At 42.3% G+C, this 19760-nt stretch overlaps 2 protein-coding genes across 3 annotated transcripts; one reads left to right on the top strand and one right to left on the bottom strand.

Annotated features, from left to right (window-relative positions):
• Positions 1-2369: 2369 nt before the first annotated feature.
• LOC129188917 (divergent protein kinase domain 1A-like) lies at positions 2370-18203 on the top strand. Of its 2 annotated transcripts, none has more exons than XM_054790062.1 (5): positions 2370-2486; positions 11068-11202; positions 11302-11348; positions 12229-12405; positions 12479-18203. In XM_054790062.1, exons 1-5 carry the CDS (start codon positions 2456-2458, stop codon positions 13292-13294), a joined length of 1206 nt encoding a protein of 401 aa, XP_054646037.1. In that variant the 5' UTR covers positions 2370-2455; the 3' UTR covers positions 13295-18203. The 2 variants fall into 2 exon arrangements, with proteins under 2 accessions (XP_054646037.1, XP_054646036.1); XM_054790061.1 differs by having other exon boundaries at positions 2376-2486; positions 11297-11404.
• LOC129188918 (60S ribosomal protein L5) lies at positions 13590-18577 on the bottom strand. Its single transcript, XM_054790063.1, has 8 exons — positions 18481-18577; positions 17929-17998; positions 17734-17849; positions 17062-17196; positions 15696-15898; positions 13990-14167; positions 13824-13912; positions 13590-13748 (listed from the first exon to the last, which is right to left on the bottom strand). Exons 1-8 carry the CDS (start codon positions 18481-18483, stop codon positions 13649-13651), a joined length of 894 nt encoding a protein of 297 aa, XP_054646038.1. The 5' UTR covers positions 18484-18577; the 3' UTR covers positions 13590-13648.
• Positions 18578-19760: the final 1183 nt, after the last annotated feature.

Genomic DNA, 19760 nt, shown 5'->3' with positions numbered 1-19760 from the left:
CTCCTCAGTGTGCTCAGTGTCACAGATGTCAGGCTCTGCTTGTTCAGGTGAGAGAGCAAGTCCTCAACTCCAACTTTCTCCCGGTATGCAAACTGCAGGGGGTCGAGTGCGTGGCGGGTCTGTGGCCTCAGGTTATAGAGCAGCAGCCGTTCCATGGTCTTCATCACATGTGATATCAGGGCTACCGGGCTGAAGTCATTCCGCTCACCAGGATGTGGTCTCTTTGGGACTGGAACGATGCAGGACGTCTTCCACAGCTATGGAACCCTCCCCGACCCCAAGCTCAGGTTGAAGATGCGCTGTAGAGGGTCTCCCAGCTCCCACGTGCAGACTTTCAGTAGTCGACGTGACACTCCATCCGGACCTGCTGCTTTGCTGGGGCGGAGCCTCTTAGCTCCGCACTGACTTGAGCTGCTGTTATTGTGGGTTGTGTGAGGGCAGGAGGGTGAGGAGAAGTGTCCTCTGGTCATTTGTGTGGGGGCTGCTGTGTGTGGGATGGGCTGGTCAAACCTGTTAAAAAACTGGTTAAACTGGTTTGCCTTCCTCATATCCCCCTGAATATGGGCACCTCTCTTTGAGCTGAGCCCGTGATGGTCTTCATTACCTGCCACACCTCCTTCATGTCATTCTTCTGCATCCTCTCTTCTATTGTCCTTCGGTACTGCTCCTGTGCTGCCCTTGGCTGGACTCTTAGTTCCTTCTGTACCCGCTTAAGTGCTTGTGTGTCACCATCTTGAAGGTCTTCTTCTTCAGGTTCAGAAGGTCTTTGATGTCACTCGTTATCCAGGGCTTGTTGTTAGCAAAGCAGCGTACAGTCCTTACTGGCACATCAACATCCATGCAAGTTGATGTCGTCAGTGGTGCAGGCGACCTTTTTATCCATATGGTCACTGTGGGGGCCCTGCAATGCATCCCAGTCCGTGGACAGCTATGATCCTGTCCACTGGTGCAAGCACAATAATAAACATATTGCTAAAAGAATACCTCTCCGACACTGTCAATCAAAAGCGAACATTATTATCTTTTTAACAATTGAATTTTTGTATTGGATCTCGTTCGATGGTGTACCTAATGTTGTGGCCAGACAGTGCATGCTGCAGCAGTAATCAGCAAGAGATAATGACAGGAAATATCCACTTGGTCTTGTTGCTCTCCAAGCAAATAAAACATAACCTTATCACCATGGAGAAGAAGAAACTCATGCCTAAGATGATGACATGAATGAAGACAGTATTCATTGTTACAGGTATGACATCCTATACTGCTACCAGCCACTAGGGGACATTGTGTGACTACTGAAATGCCTTTTCACCATTGTATGAAAGAGCCCAACTTTTTACTATATCGTAATTTGAAATTTTAAAAATCATTCTTTAATAGTCATCATCATCGTCATATTTATAAATTATATTTGTTATTATTGTTGTTATATTTGTTGTTATATTTATTTGACAACAATAATTTGATTTTGGGGTACTTGAAGAAGCTAAAATAATAAAAGAAATATAATAAGTGTACATTATTAACATTCATGTCACAATGTGCTAGTGACTACCATTTGTTGTGGTTGTCACTGCGTGGTACCTGCCTTCTTCTGGCTTGTTTTTCCTTTATGGTTGCAGTTACACCTTAAGCGGGCTGGAGGCGGGGACGCTGGGCACACCTGTGGCTAATTACCCAATACTCATTTAAGCAGACTACCCACAGCTGGCAGCCGCTGGTTCATTGTTTCGCCTCTGCTGGCAACACACCCGAGTGCTTCTGCTACCAGTCGTTGTTCCATGCCCATTTGGACCTGCCGCCTCCCTGCCGTCCAGCTAACTCCAGTGTTTGTACTTTTCTTCATGGTGTAACTTTCATTTGCCTTTTGTCTCTATTTTTGCCACAACACCATCGTTTTCTGTTTTTGGATCTACTCTCTCTTGCACTTTTTGTCATTAAAAATCCTGAATGACCACACGAACTCTAAGCCTCTGCATCTGGGGTCCTAACCACACCGAGAACCTGACAATTCAGATGCAACTAAAATGTATATAAAATGAAATAAAATATTAAAATGCAAAAATAATCAGTGTTATAGTCTTCGATTATTATATTTTTGGGAGGAAGCATTTCGGAAGAACTTTTATTTTTATTTTCATAATTTAATGTAATAATTTATTTGTACAGTATTGCACTAATACAGCTGTGCACATACAGTAATTAAGCTGTTTTTTTTTTTACTGAAAGTTTAAAGTAAGAAATAATTTTTGTCGGAGTAAAATACAAATAAAACATGAACGTGATGGTTCTTTGGCGAGGGGGGGAGATTATCACGTGGTCCTTCCTCTGGGATTAGCATCATGTGATCAGAGCCGGTCCAGTGGGCGTGGCCTGACGCCGAGCTAAGCGCTCCACTTTGCCATCCTCTCCTCTCCTCTCTTCTCTGCTTGGCCATGGCGAGAGCTCAGCTTCCATGGAGCTTCTTCTTCTGGAAGAACATGCAGGTAACGAGATGCTCCTCTTCGTGTGCGCGTGCGTGTGTGTGTGTGTGTGTGGCGACACATGAATGCATCATCTTTCTCGGGGAATGACTTGATGTTCAAACCTCAGCCATCTGCAGCTCCCTCATCACTGTTGCCATGGCAACCACTGCCACGATGCAGTCAGCTCGTCATCACAGTGATACGTTCACGGACAATGTAAAAAGTTGTTTTTTTTTAAGTGCCTGAATGCAACACAGCATCACAGACAGGCTTGATACTGGTGGAGCATTAGGGCACATGCTTAGGTTAGGAAACTGTATGGACAAAAGTATTGGGACACATCAGTAGAGTTGAAAAATGTGGAGTCTTTGCAGCGACAACAGAATTTCGCCAAGATTTTTGTACATTTGTAAGATCAGACATCACCCATATTGGACCTGTTGTAGTTTCCTCCACAGCAAAGCTTAAAACATAAAAAAAGCTGAAACATAAAAGATGTATAAGACGAGCAAAGTAGCCTCCACAGTAAAGTGTGTCTACAGATTGAAGTCTCACTTGGCTTTAAGTCTCAATAGTGTGTTTAAAGTGAAGGACGCAGGTGAATGGACATGAGGTCCCTAGTGGCGATGCCGAGGGAAATGAAACCCTGCAGGGAAACCCCTCCAAATCTCAAAATAGATCAGACCAGTTGCCCTGTGCCTCACTGGGCCACCTGACTCACACTCACTAAGTCACGGTAGAAGTGACTGTAGAATAGACTGTGTTGCTTGTTGGCGGCGAGCACAGGAAGTTAGTGATTACTGTTTCCAGCCATGGCTGCAGTATCCGCTATTGTCTCAAGCCAGAACGTGTATGAAGAGCTGCAGTGTTCCCATTTCAGCACCCAGCTTTAACAGTCATTTCCCATGATGCACCTGCTCCATCAAAAAATGTCTACTTACAATACTGTAGAAGAGAGGTCTCAAACTCAATTTACCTGGGGGCCGCTGGAGGTAAAGTCTGGGTGAGGCTGGACCACATCAAGTATTCCATGGAGAGTGCTTCTGGCTTCCCAGCATGCCTTGCGGCACTTGTTTTGTTTGGTGTTTAGAGATAACATAGTTGTTGTTTGTATTCCAATAGTATTACTAGTTGCCTTATGTGTATTTACTTACCTGTTACATGTTGTACTGTCATTTTTATGTTTCCACTGTGATTGCAGTTAGTGAATAGAAAATGTGCGCGGCCGGCACTAACACTAAACTTTGATGTCAAGTAGGGGGCAACAAAATATCATGTTTGAGACCCGGGCCGTAGAACCTCGAGGTGGGTTTGCTCGGTCTCATTCTGACATTAGCTATGTAAATCTGTTGCTCTTATGATAGAACGACTCATTATGGAATTGGCACTTGGCAGCAACACGCTTTCTTCTCACGAACGTGCATCATGATGGTCTGAAGTCACTTCAACTAACGACCAAGTTGTACTGTACGTATGTCGCCAATCAAACAATTGTTTTGGGGGTTGAGGGACCCGTTTAAAAGGCAAGAATTATATGATAAAATCACTCAGTATTGAATTGAAACTTTGCAGTGCACACACTTTCTCCTCACAAACGTGCATCGTGATGATCTGAAGTCACTTGAAGAAACGACCAAGTTGTACTGTATCTATGTCACGAATCAACAATTGTTTTGGGGGTTGAGGGACCCCTCACAAGGGGGAAATTATATGACAGAATCACTCAGCATTGAATAATAGAGTGTCTTGCAAACCAGGCCACGAAACTAGCTAAGAAGTACCTAAACCCATACAGTCAGCATACACTCAAAGCTCAAGAATGTGCCATTGATGGTTAACTGGTATTACATGATGTGGTTTCTGTTCTGAACCTTATGCGCATGAATGTTCAAGAATGTTCTGTTGGGAAGATATCTGATGAACCACGTCACTGTAATGTGGTCGGAGCCTTATGTAAACGAATGCACAAAAAAACAGTGATCACTTCTCTCTCTCACCGTTAAGCCGTGTCAGAGTACAGTTATTCAATGTTTGAGTTATGGCTGGGCGATATATTGATATTTTAAAAATATCGATATTTACTTTAAGCTCAAAAACAAAACCAACCATATCATTGATATCGATATAGACTGGATTTGCGCTGCATGTCCCTCACCCCTGCATGCAGGATGAGGGAGGAGGCGGAGCAGAAGCCCTCCTGTTGCGTTCCTCGTAAAAGGAAAAGCAAAGTGGTGTGCTATTAAAAAGAGGTGTATCAAATTACTAAGATACAGTCCCTGTTGCAACAGTGGGAAAAATGAATTTAAAAATCTCCAGCGAGCTTCATAGTCACAATTATTTAGCACAACAAGTTCTACCACAAATGTATGAGGAAGTTAGACAGACAGTTGCTAAGCCTGATGCACTTGACAGGTTGGTGTTCCTGGCAAAATAAGGACATGCTTGTGTCTTCTAAAAATCTTAACCTAAAAAATACTACTGTTCAAATTAAAGTATTTTTGAGTTGCTGACATTTTCAAATTTCCTCTTAAATCACGCACTCCTTCATATTTTGCTCTTTTTTTATTAGCTGAGGATTTGAGCATAGCTAAAGTTTGTTCTAAAAATTATTATATTTTACTTTTTCTATATTTATTTCAGGAAGAGAAATTTAAATTTATTTTAGAGGCTATTTTTAGATTTAGATATTTTATTTTATTTCCTCATTAATAAAAAACTTGACATGCGGCTGCACGGTGGTCTAGTGGTTAGCATGTTGGCCAACACAGGTACAGTCTGGAGATCGGGAAGACCTGGGTTCGATTCTCCCTTGGGCATTTCTTTGTGGAGTTTGCATGTTCTCCCCGTGTGCGTGTGGGTTTTCTCCGGGTACTCCGGCTTCCTCCCACATTCCCAAAAAACATGCAGGTGAGGTTAATTGGCAACTCTAAATTGTCCATAAGTATGAATGTGAGTGTGAATGGTTGTTTGTCTATATGATTGGCTGGTGAACAGTCCAGGGTGTACCCCGCCTGTCGCCCGAAGTCAGCTGGGATAGGCTCCAGCATGCCCCCGCGACCCTAATGAGGATGAAGCGGTATAGATGGATGGATGGAACTTGACATGCATATTTGGCTGCAATTTTGTCTAAACTCACTTTGCTTAGAAAATATCGTGATATATATTGTATGTCAATATTCAACCTAAATATATCAGGATATGAGTTTTGGTCCATATCGCCCAGTCCTAGTCTGAGTGCTGAATTATATTAGTCTGAATTATTCCACAACACTCTCTAATACAGTCGTCCCTCGCCACTTCGCACTTCAGATTTCGCAGCTTTATTGTATCACGGTTTTTCAAAATACATTAACAAATCAGCACTATTGCGTGGTTGACTACGGCCTATTATTAGTCACAAATATGCAGATTTAAGCAAATTGTACATACAGTATTTCTGGCCTAAATTAGGCACTTTCAAGCATAACATAGTATTTTACACTGGTCACAAGGTGTCAGTAATGGTATGGTAATGGTATGAGACAATAGCTATTGCAGGAATTAACAGCAACAAGGAACTCTCACAATGCTAACATGTGGTGTGGTATGGTATGGTATTGTATGGTTTGATTTATTTCGAACATGCATACAGGTTACATTGGAATAGTTCACGTTACAATTCACAATTCCACGTGTCCGAAAAGGAGTAGGAAGACACAGAGCAGAGGTAATCCTCTCCGTTTCACATCAATTGCTAATACACTCGTTCACTTCTTGCATTCTGAGTTGACTCAAATATTGCTTGATGTTACTGTTGTTTGCATGCATACTTCTGCTGTTAAAGGGAAAAAAAATGTGTCAATGAATGTAGAAAAGATTGGTTCCTACTTCCAGTACTTCTTGTTGAGCGGGCCCATGCAACGTGGTAGTGATGTGAAATGTTATTGCATGGAAACATTCCAACTGCATTGTTTTCTTGTTTGTGTGCTGTATCCTCCATTTTCCTTGATGTAATCTTTAGTATTTATCCAAATCCTTGATGTCTTCAACAACAAGCACTCTGTCCTCTTCTGGTCCTCCATTGAGCTTGATGTAGATTTTGCAGTTGGTGCTCCAAGTGCCTTGAATCTTTCCCTGCTTCCTCAAGTCGCGTGCTTTCATAAGGTTCAGTGGTTCTGATCCATCTCATCAATGGTGTTCTTCATTTGCTCAATGTTTTCTTTTCCTTTGCGTCTTTATTTTCCTTAAGAGCAGCACACAAGGCAGCGTTCACATCCTGTGGTACCTTCATATCATTGAGCATTGCTCTATTTTCCTCTCTGTGATTCCTGACCTCATCATGGATCTCAGAGAAGCTCCTCTTGAAGCTGTAATTCTGTGATTGTACATTTCCCATCTCTGTTTGCAGGCTTCTTAGGTCTTACCTTATTTGTGCTACAGTTTCCTGCAGTTGCATTCAGTTCATTAGGCTCTTCAAGGCACCATATAATATTGAATCTGTTTTATGCAACGACATATATGACCCTGTTTCTGATTCCGGACCGAATTTCCAGGGCCAGTATCATTTAGCTTTTTGTGTGGCATTCTTGTTAGGCAACCAGTCTGAACTTCAGCAGTTAGCCAGTTAGTTTTGCTTGCAAGCAGCTGTCGGCACTTGGAACTCGTTTATTTCAAAGAATCTCTCGCCGGTCTGACTTCACATCGAGGGTATGAGCAAGCTGTTTTGATCTTGTGATCCAAAAGTGTGGTCAGAAAAGTGCCCAAATAGTTAAAAACTCCAGGAGCGACAGCAGAGCTCTTGCTATGAATGTCCGTACCGGTAAACAACAACAACAACAAAAAGTGAGTCCATATTATGTCTTAAATGGCTTATTTTCTGGTATTATGTCTGCTGTATTGGGTAATCCAGTGTATACCAGGTATAGGGGAGTTATTTCATGTCTAGAGGGCTCTAATAATGTTAAAAAACATATTTACAAGGTTGTAAATGGGTTTTTATGCTCTAACTACGAAAATATTTATAAATAAATGTATAAATAAGGAATTCTGCTTTGTGGAAATTCACTTGTCACAGTCGGGTCTGGAACGAATTAACCGCAATTAACACAGGATGACTGTATGGTCAAATATTACGGGCAAGCGTTTAACAAAAATAAACAAAAATGTACCTTTTGGTTATCTTTTTGTGTGTGGTTGTGGCACTTGCAACATTTTTCTCTTGTATTTTGTTTTTAAATCTTGCAGCATTTACATGGTTGTAGAATTTTCCTCTCTGCCACTGTAAAAATAAGCAAAAAAATGGCCCCTGGGCCGCACTTTGGACACCGCTTCCCAACATGATTGACTCTACTATATATTCAACTACAGATTCATGCTTTTATTCATCATTTCTACTCTCTATTTTCAACATAAAGTTGCTTTGTAAAGCTGCTTCGAATGTTTATATAATATTTGTGCATGAAATACAAATGAAATCACCCTGTCTGACAGCCCCGCCCCCCGCAATCTCTTCCCATGGTTCCACTGGAGCCCATTAACCGTAAACCTCTGAGCTTTAGCGTCATAAATAATGGATGAGTGGGATGCACGCTGAACAGAAATGCGCGGCTCTTCATCAGCTTTGACTGCACTGGCTGGAAAATGTGTCTGCAGCCTCCAGTTTTTATGGACACTTCATTAGGGATACCTGCAGGAGCTCCACTGCAAGAGCTGCATTACAAATTCTGCCTTTACAAAAGATAATGATCATTTTTGACTGGTACTAGTCGCTTGTAGTTCTATCATGTCACTCAAATACTGACTATTATCTTTATGGTTGATTTTTTTTGCATTGCTGCCATCAGATAGTGTGCCTAATGAAGTGACGAGTGAGTGTATGAGCTGCAATGAACATGAAGGCTTAGCAAGCTGCTCTTTCCGCCCACCTCAGCATAAAGTAGCAGCCTCTAATTAATAGCTGGCCCAGCAGCCACAATCAATACACCGTCATTAGGCGTCTTTGTGGACGTGTGCTTCCTCACAAAGACTCAGTGCGTAATCGCACACAAACACACTTTGGTGTCAGCCACACATGCGCTGAATGCCACAAGTATCGATCAGAAGGGTTGGGCGGCCTTGCGGCTTTGCGAGGAAAAACAAGCAAAGCTGCAGAAAAAAACTGCACGAGTTTAATGCAGTGCCTACGAAAGCCCTGAGAGGTCATGCAGGCCTTTTATGATTAACTTTGTATTTGTCTCATATGAATTAATGAAGTGTACAGGACAGTGACAGTACATTATCCAACATTGTCTTTCAATTCTGAGTGAATGATGCATAAATCTTCCATCCATCCATCCATCCATCCATCCATCCATCTTCTATGCCGCTTATTGGGGTTGCGGGGGTATGTTGGAGCCTATCCCAGGTAACTTTGGGTGAGAGGCACCCTGGACTGGTCGCCAGCCAGTCACAGGGCATGCATAAATTTGACAAGTCAAAATTCATATCGACACATATGAAGGTGTGCTCCATTTTAGTTTCTTATGTGCAACAGTTAGTGTGCATTTTTCTCTTACCGTACTCTCATGTGTGTATATACCCTGAAGCTATTTTAATTTGTCCAATAATTCTTAATGGCTTTTCAATAGGTTTTAATATATGATTCATATACAGTAGACGCCCCTACAACGTAAATATTCCGTTCAGAGAACCTTTATGTTATAGGGTTTTTATGTTAAACGAAGTGTAAAATACATGTAAATAGCCTAATCCGTTCCAAGATCTTCCCAAACTCACCCCTTTGGCCCTTCAAAATATTCAAAGTCCACTAAATATGGTGGGAAAATAATAAAACTTTAGCATAAACATAATAGAATAACATTCCAAAATAAAATAACATAATAAATAAGATTACTGTAAATGAATAAAACTGAAAAACAAAAACAATCTTCCCGTTCACGAGATGTCTTGATCAGGAGCACGCAAGTGGGGAGTAGGAGGAGGAGGAGGAGGAGGACTAGCCTGAGTCGAAACGCGACTCAAAGAGTCTAAGAGTCAGCTGGTCTCACAGACAAACGCACACGCACTACACGATAATGCTGTGTGCAAAATTTTAATTTGTAACTTAACTTAACTAATTTAAGTTAGTTTAAGGGTGACTACGAAGAGGAAGGAGGTTGAAGGGACAAGCCTGTCTCACACACAAACTCACGTACGTGCTGTATGAGTCAGCCAATGAGATGAGAGCGTAGGTGGTGCCCCGATAATCAGCCAAGGAGATGAGAGCGGAGGCGGTGCCCCGATAATCAGCCAATGAGAGGGTGAAGCGTCAGAAGGCGCTAAACAAATCGAATTTCTAAGCTTGCACCGACTTGAGGCTTTACGTTATATGGAATTTCTTACGTAATACGATGCAAAAACTTTACATGAATTATTTACGTTCAGTGGAATTTACGTAAAAGGAGGTTTACGTTATGCGAGGTACTACTCTATTTATTGATGAGCAATGTCAAAGAAAAGAAAATATAATCTGTCAATTGTGGGATAGTATCTAAAATAGACCAAGAGTATCTTAAAAAAATAGGTTAAACATCGTTATTTGTCACTATATAAATATATATATACATATATACTGTATATATAACGTTTTTGAATCAGGGGCCACACAGTGGCCTAGTGCAGGTTAGCATGTTGGCCACACAGTCAGGAGATCTGGGTTCGAATCTGTTGGCTATCTCTGTGTGATGTTTGCATGTTCTCCCCCCGTGCGTGCGTGGCTTTTCTCCGGGTACTTCAGTTTCCTCCCACATTCCATTTAATTGGCGACTCTAAATTGTCCATAGGTATGAATGTGAGAGTGAATGATTGTTTGTCTATATGTGCCCTGTGATTGGCTGGTGACCAGTCCAGGGTGTACCCCGCCTCTTGCCCGAAGTCGGCTGGGATAGGCCCCAGCATACCCGCAACCCTAGTGAGGATATGCTGCATAGAAGATGGATGGATGAGTTTTTTAAATCATTAACGTGATTGCAAACTCTGATTTAATGCACACTTTTTTGTCTCCCTCCAAGTGGCCAAAGTCCGTCATTGCAGTTTTAAAGACGGTCAACAAAACTCTTAAACTAAAACCAACAGAAGCATCCTCACAAACGCTTAAAATAACCAAAGTATTGTGCATTTCGTATTTAAGGTAAACACACTTGGCTTCAGGATATGATTACCGGCGAGGCCTGGAGGACAAAGGACACCAGAGGATGACTGACGCTCATGCTGCTTGCTGCAGAGAGCTTTGTTTTTGAATTATCTGGGACACAAAGTGCATGTAAGATGCATTTAGGGAGATAAAAGGTCATATTTCCAAGGCTTGGCATCATCTACACTAAGTGTGTGGCCAGGGAAGACATTAAGGAGGAGTGTAGGCTTACTAGAAGAGAGAGCTTGACACAATAAAGAGTGAATTTAGTCATAAATAGGAGGGACAGGAGTTGTCCATCAAGGTCCAATCTGCACTAATGGACCACATTAAGTTTAAATATTAGCCTCTAAGGAAATTAGTCCAAGATGTAAAAAAAAAGAGATTGTGCAGGTGAACAAATCAAGCGCTCTCTCTCCTCCTAGCAGTGATCTCCTGCCGTGTCTCCCACAGGCCCGAGTGACCTACGTGCACATGAAGTACCTGTTCGTCTCCTGGCTGGTTGTTTTCGTGGGCAGCTGGGTGGTCTACGTGGAGTACTCCTCTTACACGGAGCTGTGCCGCGGACACCGGTGCACAAAATCCATGGTATAAAAAACAAAAAGCAGGTTCAGGATTAACAATAAGGATTGCAGACAATGTTGTAGCATCCTCACCTTGGCATCTTTCTTGTTTTCCTCAGTGCAGCAAATACAGGAAAGGCGTGGTGGACGGCTCAGCCTGCAGCAGTTTGTGTGAGAAGGACACTTTGTACCTGACCAAGTGTCTCTCCACTGAGGCTGACAACCAGGTCCGCTTCTTTACTTCGGCTCTAGACCCTTTACTTGAACGAAAGAACGCATAGCAAACATCTGTGATAAATCCAGTGCATTGACAGTACTAGCTACACGTTGATTCACACAATGTGGAGTTACTTAAAAGTGCTTTGTTTTAATCTAAATAAAAAGCAAATTGTTTGCACTTATATTGCATGAATGACCGGATTTTAAAAGTAGTAACAGTGGTAGATGACCACAACGTTTCCCACCTGTCATTGTCTGGATTGCCTTTCATTTCAAGAGGACGTGTTGCTCCACCTAGTGGGGATGTTGGTTCTTGCAGTTTTGTAAACGTTCACTGGAAAATATGGAAAAAAGAGAACACATGCACTTCACCCTTGGAACTAAAGTCTTGGGCCAGAGGTTTGAACTATGATGTTTTGTGCAACTACACTGTCAGGGATGTTTCCCGCTTCCACTGGAGCATATTTTTGTTGTGATCACAGGTTGAGTTGCAAATAAAACTGAGTTATTGAATGGGCGCCTTTCTCAGACTCTATCAGGGCTGTGCCGTAATGTTGCCCAGACGATAAGGTGACAACAAACATGCATGCGCTTTTAACCTGTTGGCATTCACAAGGCAAGTGGAGGATAAAATGATGTTCCAGCATAACTTCACAATTTCTTGGACATTTGACCCTTTTTTCCAAGACTAGAAAACTGGTCAATCATTTTCCAGAACACGTGGCAAATCCATCCAAGCTCAAATTGAATGCCTCACCTATCCACAAAACAGTTTTTAATCTTGCTAGCAAAACAAAGAGTGACATAGAAGATGATGTATACGTGTTTTTAGGTGTATTCGGGTATCTGGGGCGACCTGGAGGGCGTCATCAAGTGCCAGATGGATGAGGCTCCTCGTTACGATTTAGGAGGCGACATGGAGCCCAGGAAGGAAGCCGCCGCCTTTGACAAGCCCACCAGAGGAACCTCTGTGGAGAGGTTCAGGGAGATGATCCTCACCCACCTAAAGGTGAGGAGCTTTAAGCACTCGGGGCAGGGTCAGAAGCTAGCATATGTTTTACATGTGGACATGGTCTTTACAGGCAAAAGTGGGGGACGACCAGGCCAATCTCGGCGACCTCGCCACACAGGCATTGACGGCAGCCGATGCAAACAAGGACGGCCACATCTCACTGGCCGAGGCACGGTCCTCCTGGGCTTTGCTGCAGCTCAATGAGTTCCTGCTGGCGCTAGCCCTCCAAGACCGGGGCCACATGCCCAAAGTGCTGGGCTTCTGTGGAGATCTGTACATGATGGAGAAGGTACCTCACTCTCCCCTGTATGGCCTAAGCCTGCCCTGGGTCATGGAGATGTGGATGCCTGGAGGTCTGCGTCGCAGCATGGACCAATGGTTCACACCAGCCTGGCCACACAGGGCAAAGATCTCCATTGGGCTGCTGGAGCTGGTTGAAGATCTTTTCCATGGCACTTTTGGCAGCTTCCTCATGTGCAACCTGAGCCCTTCCAGCTTTGGCTACACAAAGCGTCACGACCTGAAGGTGGTGGATGCACGGCACATCATCCCTGAGGCAACATTCCAGGAGGAAATCAGGCAGCAGAGGTGTGACACAGACAATAATTGTCTGTATGGCGTTGACTGCCTCACGTCTTGTGACCTCACCAAGCACCGCTGCACAACAGAAGTCACCAAGCCAAACTTGGCCAAAGCCTGCGACACCCTTAAGGACTACGTCCTGCGTGGGGCGCCTTTGGATATACGTGAGGAGCTGGAGAAGCAGCTGTATGCTTGCATGGCGCTCAGAGGCTCGGCCGAGCAGACAGAGATCGAACACTCGCTCATCCTCAACAACCTCAAGACGCTACTTTGGAAGAAAATCTCCAACACCAAAGACTCCTAACGAAATCCCAATGTTTCCAGAAATTGTGAGGAGACGGTGCAGAAGTTGACTTTCTTCAAAACTGTACTGGTGTCACAGCTTTGTGGATCCATTTGGATTCTACCCTGCTGCAGTGCTGTTTCAACAATCAAAAGGTCCATTTAATCTGTGGTCCATGAATAGAAGCAGAACTTGATCCATGGAGGCAATTCCATGTCTTCTCCCCAAGTTTGTACTTAATCTGATTTATTTAAAACCAGAAATAAACCTGCTGTGAGGTCATTGAAAAGTTGGATAAAAGCAGGAGAGAATTGAGTATTTTCCATAGATTTATTAGAACAAAATTTCTGCGAAGCAGCGGAGCAGAGCGAGGCCTCACTCTGCTTCCTCCTTCTCCTGAGCCCGAAGGAAGCTGGCTTTCTTCTGGGCGACGCGGTCTTTCCTCTGGGCCAGAGACAGCTTGGCACGGTTCCACCTGCGTCACAAACATTCCATTGGCATCAGAGTAACAACAGGTGTATTTTTATTTTTTTGGAGGCGGTGTGCTCACCTCTTCTTCTTGACCTCTCTGGGAGGTTTCTTTTCATGGACTGGGTTCTCACGAATGGTGGCATGAGCCTTTTTGTACATTTCCTCAATCTGAAACAAAACGACTCACTCAGACTAGACTGATGTAGTACTGGGGTTTTGGGTCGAGTCTTGACAAGGGCACCTACCGAATCAGGAGTCACACCGTTCTTGATGAAGCGGGAGAACTGCTTTTTGTAGGCCTCCTCGTCCTCCTCCATCAGGTAGCTCATGTACTCCGACACGTTGATGCCCAGGATGTGTTTGCGGTGGACCTCAGCATTGAACTCTTTGCTCTCTGTGTCGTAGCCCGGAAAGCGCTTGGTACTGAGGGGGGAAGATATCTTGAATTTTTAGCACAGAGTAAAATCCATGTATTTACTACACAGTTTTACTGACACTTAACACCCAAAATCCAACACACACTCAATACATTATGTTTTTTCCTGTGAGAAATCAAAAACATCTTTCTGCTCAATCAGTAAAACTATTAAACTTTATAGTGGACGTCCGATATATGCAGGCAGATGCAAACACATGCTGGTTTATGACGATATAACAAGTACAACTAATGCACTAAAATATTTGAGTATCCTGCACGGCAACATTCATCATCACTAGATTACCGTAAATTCTGGACTATGACCCACATGAACTATAGTTCCCATGATGCTTAGAGTGCAGAGTCAGGAAGTACTGGATTGGACGCTAATATCACGGTTGAAGTCTTACGCAGCGTTTAGATCAGACAAATCTACAGTAAGTTTGATCGAGTGTGGAATTACTACAGCTTCTGCTGGGACTGCTTGGAACATGGCAGCTGTTGAACTCAGTCTCACTCACTGGCACTCATGAGTGAGCCCGAGAACATCGAGTGGAGGCAGGATTATAACGTTTGTAGTGTGCGTTTCTGTGTAAATATCCTATGTTACATATACATATGTAAAAAAACAAAAAATTCCTCTCTTTAAATTTGGTGGGTGCGGCTTATATTCAGGTGCACTCAATACTCTGGAATTTATGGTATCTTGTCCTGTCCCTGATACGCCACTCTAAAAACAAAATTTGACTAGAAACTGTACTGATGCATTCTAAATAAAGTCCACTTTGATATAAATAAAACGGGTAATAACTAGCTTAAAACAAACTACTAAATCTGTCATAGCTCAATGTGGAGCTTTAACCATATTGCTGTTCAATACGCAAGGGCCTTAACATTAGGTACACAAACTAATAAGATGGAATACAAGAGCTGTATCAACTAGTACCTTTAAAGATAATGCTCCTTTTTGATTGATACTATTGTTAATTTAACACGTATCCATAGTAACCATACAGTTGTACAAGTACATATGTTGAAATTAACCCTTTAAAGCTGCTTTGGGTCAAAAAACTTCAATATGTTTGGAGAAGTAGATTTGTTAAATTGGGAGTCTTATGGTGCAGGTGGCCATGCAATGTTTGTGTAGTTGCAAGAAGGGAGGGCCAAAGTCCAATTAGTTATTTCATACAGACTAGAAAGTGGGTCACCAAAGACCATTTTGTGACATTATTTTTAACTTGGCATCAACAGAGGAATCACAAATGTGACATACAACCTTTCAACAAAAACACTACTGTCCAAATTCACCGTCAAAAATATTCTTGCGCTGCAGTCCTGACAAGTCCTGACAGTCCAGTCCTGAAGTCACAGCTTCACACATAGCTGTCCTATTTTAAACCTCTTCAGAAAATGGTCCAAAAACAAAGCTGTGTGGAGCATGATTCAAAGAAATGTTGCCGTTTCCAAGCAAGGTATCTGTTCAAGATAAAACGCCAGCACACCATCCCCTAAAACCCCCTGAGAGCAGCTGACCTGTGAGGGATGCTCAGGCCTCCATCCACGGCACCTTTTAGGGCTCCAAACACCTTGTTGCCTGTGGTGGTTCTAGCCAGCCCGGCATCCAGGTAGCAGGTGAACGCGCCTGGCTGTCCATCAATGCTCTCCACGTTGAACTCGTCGCCGGTCACTTCCACCTGTCCTTCGTATACTTTGTCCAGGCCGAACTTGTTCAGAAGCTGAGGATGTGCGGGGAGCCCACGTTAAACTTTTCAAGACCGCAAAGCAGAAAGTACACTATACTAAATCTTTATAAAAGCCATATAGAAAAAAAACAACCAGATATATTATATTATATATTATAAATGGTGATAACACTGAAGCAGAAACATGCACTAAATTAAGGCTCAATTTGTTTAAAAACGAACTGATGTACAATGTTTGACATTTAAGACTTGTGGCAAACGGGTAAAAATGTCCATATATGAGCCTAATGTACAAGTCTACAAACATGACAATACAGTAGAGCACTGCTATTGACAGGACATGCCGGGACCATCAGCGAACAGCAAAAAAAAAAAAAATGCAACCAATTAATTTACCCATAAAAATGCATATTTTTTGGTGCATTCAAGTGCAAAATAAACCCAAAAACCCAAAACAGTGAAGCATCCAAACGAGGGGTGCTCGGATCAGGGTTTTATGCTGCAGATTCAGATACCGATCAGCCAGGACAGAAATCGGCCCATACTGATCACATGGATTAATGATGCATTTAATTTCTGATGAGTTCTATTGGCCAGGGGTGCCGTATAAACGGGAAAAGTCAAGACAATTCCAAGGTCCCTTGACTGCCAGAGGGCCCAAAAAAATAGGTAATTCCTAATAAAAATTTGTAATTAAGGGGGCAACGTGATTCCCCCCCCCCATAGGACTCAAAATTGTCCATGAATGAGAGAGTGTGAATGGTTGTCTAAATGTGCCCTGCGATTGGCGATCCAGAGTGTACCCCGCCTCTCGCCCAATATCAGCTGGGATAGGCTCCGCAATCCCCCGCAATCCTAATGAAGATTAGGCAGCATAGAAAAAAAATGAATGAATGAATATTCATAAATTACCAACATATGGTGAAATACATTTTCCTGCAGAAAAAAACAGCTTATTTTCAAAGGAAAATTTTAAATTTTTTACCAACCATCTCAATGCTGAATCGCCAATGTGCAGGATCCATTGTATTTCCTACCAAACATCTACAACAGCAGCAACACCTATTCCACAAGGTGCCGTCGCAACAAAGAATGCTAAGTAGTAACATCCTGCTGTCAACATTACATAACTTTGTTCCCAAATCATGTGCATACTTCAACATAGGGCGGAACTTTGCAAAAAAGACAATACTTACTCTGCGAGCCATCAGCAGACCAGTGCAGTAGGCCGCTGCGTAGTTCGTCAAGCCCACAGAGACACCGTATTTGGGTAGCTCATGTGAGTAGGCGGCGCACACAATCATGTCACCCTCAATCTTGGCATAGGCAATCTGCAGAAGGTCGAACGTTAAATGTGACATGACAAAAAACAGTTGATGGCACTTGGTGTTACAAAATTAACTAACATGATTATCACTACGGGTGTAACAATACGTGCATTTGTATCGGACCGTTCAATACACATGCGTACCGAACTCTAACAATACAAAGTTTCATATTCATTTTATCAACTTCTGACGGCACTTTGTGCTGAAAGCTCAGTGTACCTGCGATCAACTACTCTGGCTTAGGTTGCATTATCAACCACAGAGACACTGAGCACCGCCTCCCACATTCATACCATGCTGAAAATGTTGAAAAATGTTGACAATTTCAATAAAATTCAAATAAAAAAAGGCAAGGCAATTTATTATTTGTATCCAAAAAATATCAAACCGTAACACAAACGTATAAAAAAAACTGAACCGTGAATTTTGTGTATCGTTGCACCCCAATCATCACAGGTCACTAGACTTTACAGAATCATTGAACAAGTGTGATGTTCGTTCCGTCACCACAGCAACAGAGGTTGATGGCACGTGACCCACCTGGCAGATGATGTCCCTGTTGGTGAAGCGGACAATCATGCGATACTTGGGTGTGTTGTACTTGTTCTTATCTTGGACGACCAGGCGCTTGCGGGCAAAGTAGTCAGTTTTCCCCTCTAGGAAATGCACAAATGTTATATTTTGAAATTTATGGAAAGATATGTGCCCATATGTGGGGGGTAGTCACGGTGGTACCTCTCCTCCTACGGAACTTGACCTGGTATCTCTTGAAGTAGGCCTTATTCTTCACCACTTTAACAAAACCCTGCATGGAGAACACAGCAACAGAAGCAAATTGACTCCTATGTTCCAAATATAAGCAGTCAAATTAACGGTACTTTAACTCGGCGGTGTGTACATTCAACATAACGGGCTGTCAGTGTCACTAGCTAATGTTAGCATGTAGCTCCACTGTAACTCAACGACAGGAGCTAGCACAGGCTAACCAAGCTAACATGCTAAATGGTAAGTTGCGCTTATTGTCAAGCAGTGTGTGAAGACTTAAAAAAAATATGTCGTGACATTCTTGTGACAATACCACAGTGATAGTATAAACACGCAACGGGAAGTGCTGCATTTGTTCACAGAGCCATTAGGCCACGTTTAGACTCAGCCGGCTGTGCGCTACTAGAACACAATCTACGTTCATCATTTACACATTGGCGTGTTTTTACACAACAAACACCGCCGAGCACAATATGGACATCTTAGGTAGGCACGGATACACATATCGGGAGGATTACAAACCATTTTTGCAGTCTTTTGGCCTCCTTACGAAGGAGCCCGGAGTCAAAGACTGGGAATTGACTCCGCTGCACGGGAGAAAAGGAAGAAGACCAGTGCGCATGCGCAGTAAATACTTCGTCACAGGGTGAGAGCCTGCGGTGCTATGATGCTCTGATTGGGGCTGTGCTCTCTTGCGAACCGGGGTGGTATTGCACCAGAGAACGCTGGTGTCTGACCACAACCACATCAAGCATTATGAAAGCATGAATCTGGTTTTCTCACTGTTTTTTTAAACACTTAATCAACTTGTATTTTCCGAATAGTCTTCTGGAAATACAGCACACCCTGTACAATCATAAATTTAATTTCCATGTCATTCTAATATTAAAATAATTTAAGGACACACTTTCTTGGTTGACATTTAGCATTTATGAATTATACATTTTTGTCAGATTTTTACTCCAGTATTTACTTATTTATTTATTCATCTTTAGTCTCTCTACTTTGTTGAACTCATTTCATGTTCTATTCATTATTAATTCAAACAGTTCTCATTTAATTTGCACTTATTATTTCAATAACAATGTTTAATTTTTTAATTTTTATAATTTTTCTTTATTTTTTAACACGTTTTATTCTTTCCTTTCCTTTATCATTGCTCAATTTTTGGCTCATTAGGTTGCAAAAAAGCTCTGTTATGAGAATAGAGTCAAAATATATGGGAATAAATTCATAATTCCGAGAAAAAAATGTACAAGAAAGTTGAAGTAGTTGGGAAATTTAAAAAAAACAACTGCAGAAATTGGGAAAAAATGCTGTATTTGTGTGTGATTAAAGTAAAAATATTCAGAGAAAAAAGTCTGATTCTAATGAGAAAAGTGGCAAATAATGAGGCTCATAATATGAGGCAAAATTTGAGTAGCGTACAGTTGAAATATTACAGAAAAAATAAGTTACTTTTTAAAACTCCTATGACAAACAAAAGAAAAATGTGATTTTTTTTGGAAAATTAGGTTTTGTGGGGGAAAGCTGTTTTATGGATGAATTCAAAATATTATGAGAATAGAGTCATAATATTATGAAAATCGAGGGAAAGGCTTCTTGAGACGTCATCTGTACTTCTGTGAAGAAGGTGTCGGACGTTTCGCTCCTCATCTGAAGAGCTTCGTCAGCGAACTAATAAGTGCTGGTAGCCTAGGCCTTAAATACAGTAAGAGTGGGCGGAATTGGTGTGCCAACACCCTCCTTCTATTGGTTCGTTACACTAAGCCTGGGCGGAGTAATGGTATAATCCTCTCCTG

This window comes from Dunckerocampus dactyliophorus, chromosome 10, assembly GCF_027744805.1.
Source record: "Dunckerocampus dactyliophorus isolate RoL2022-P2 chromosome 10, RoL_Ddac_1.1, whole genome shotgun sequence".
NCBI lineage: Eukaryota > Metazoa > Chordata > Actinopteri > Syngnathiformes > Syngnathidae > Dunckerocampus > Dunckerocampus dactyliophorus.
Note: the sequence above shows the minus strand (reverse complement) of the source record. Positions and strands in the feature narration are given on the sequence as shown.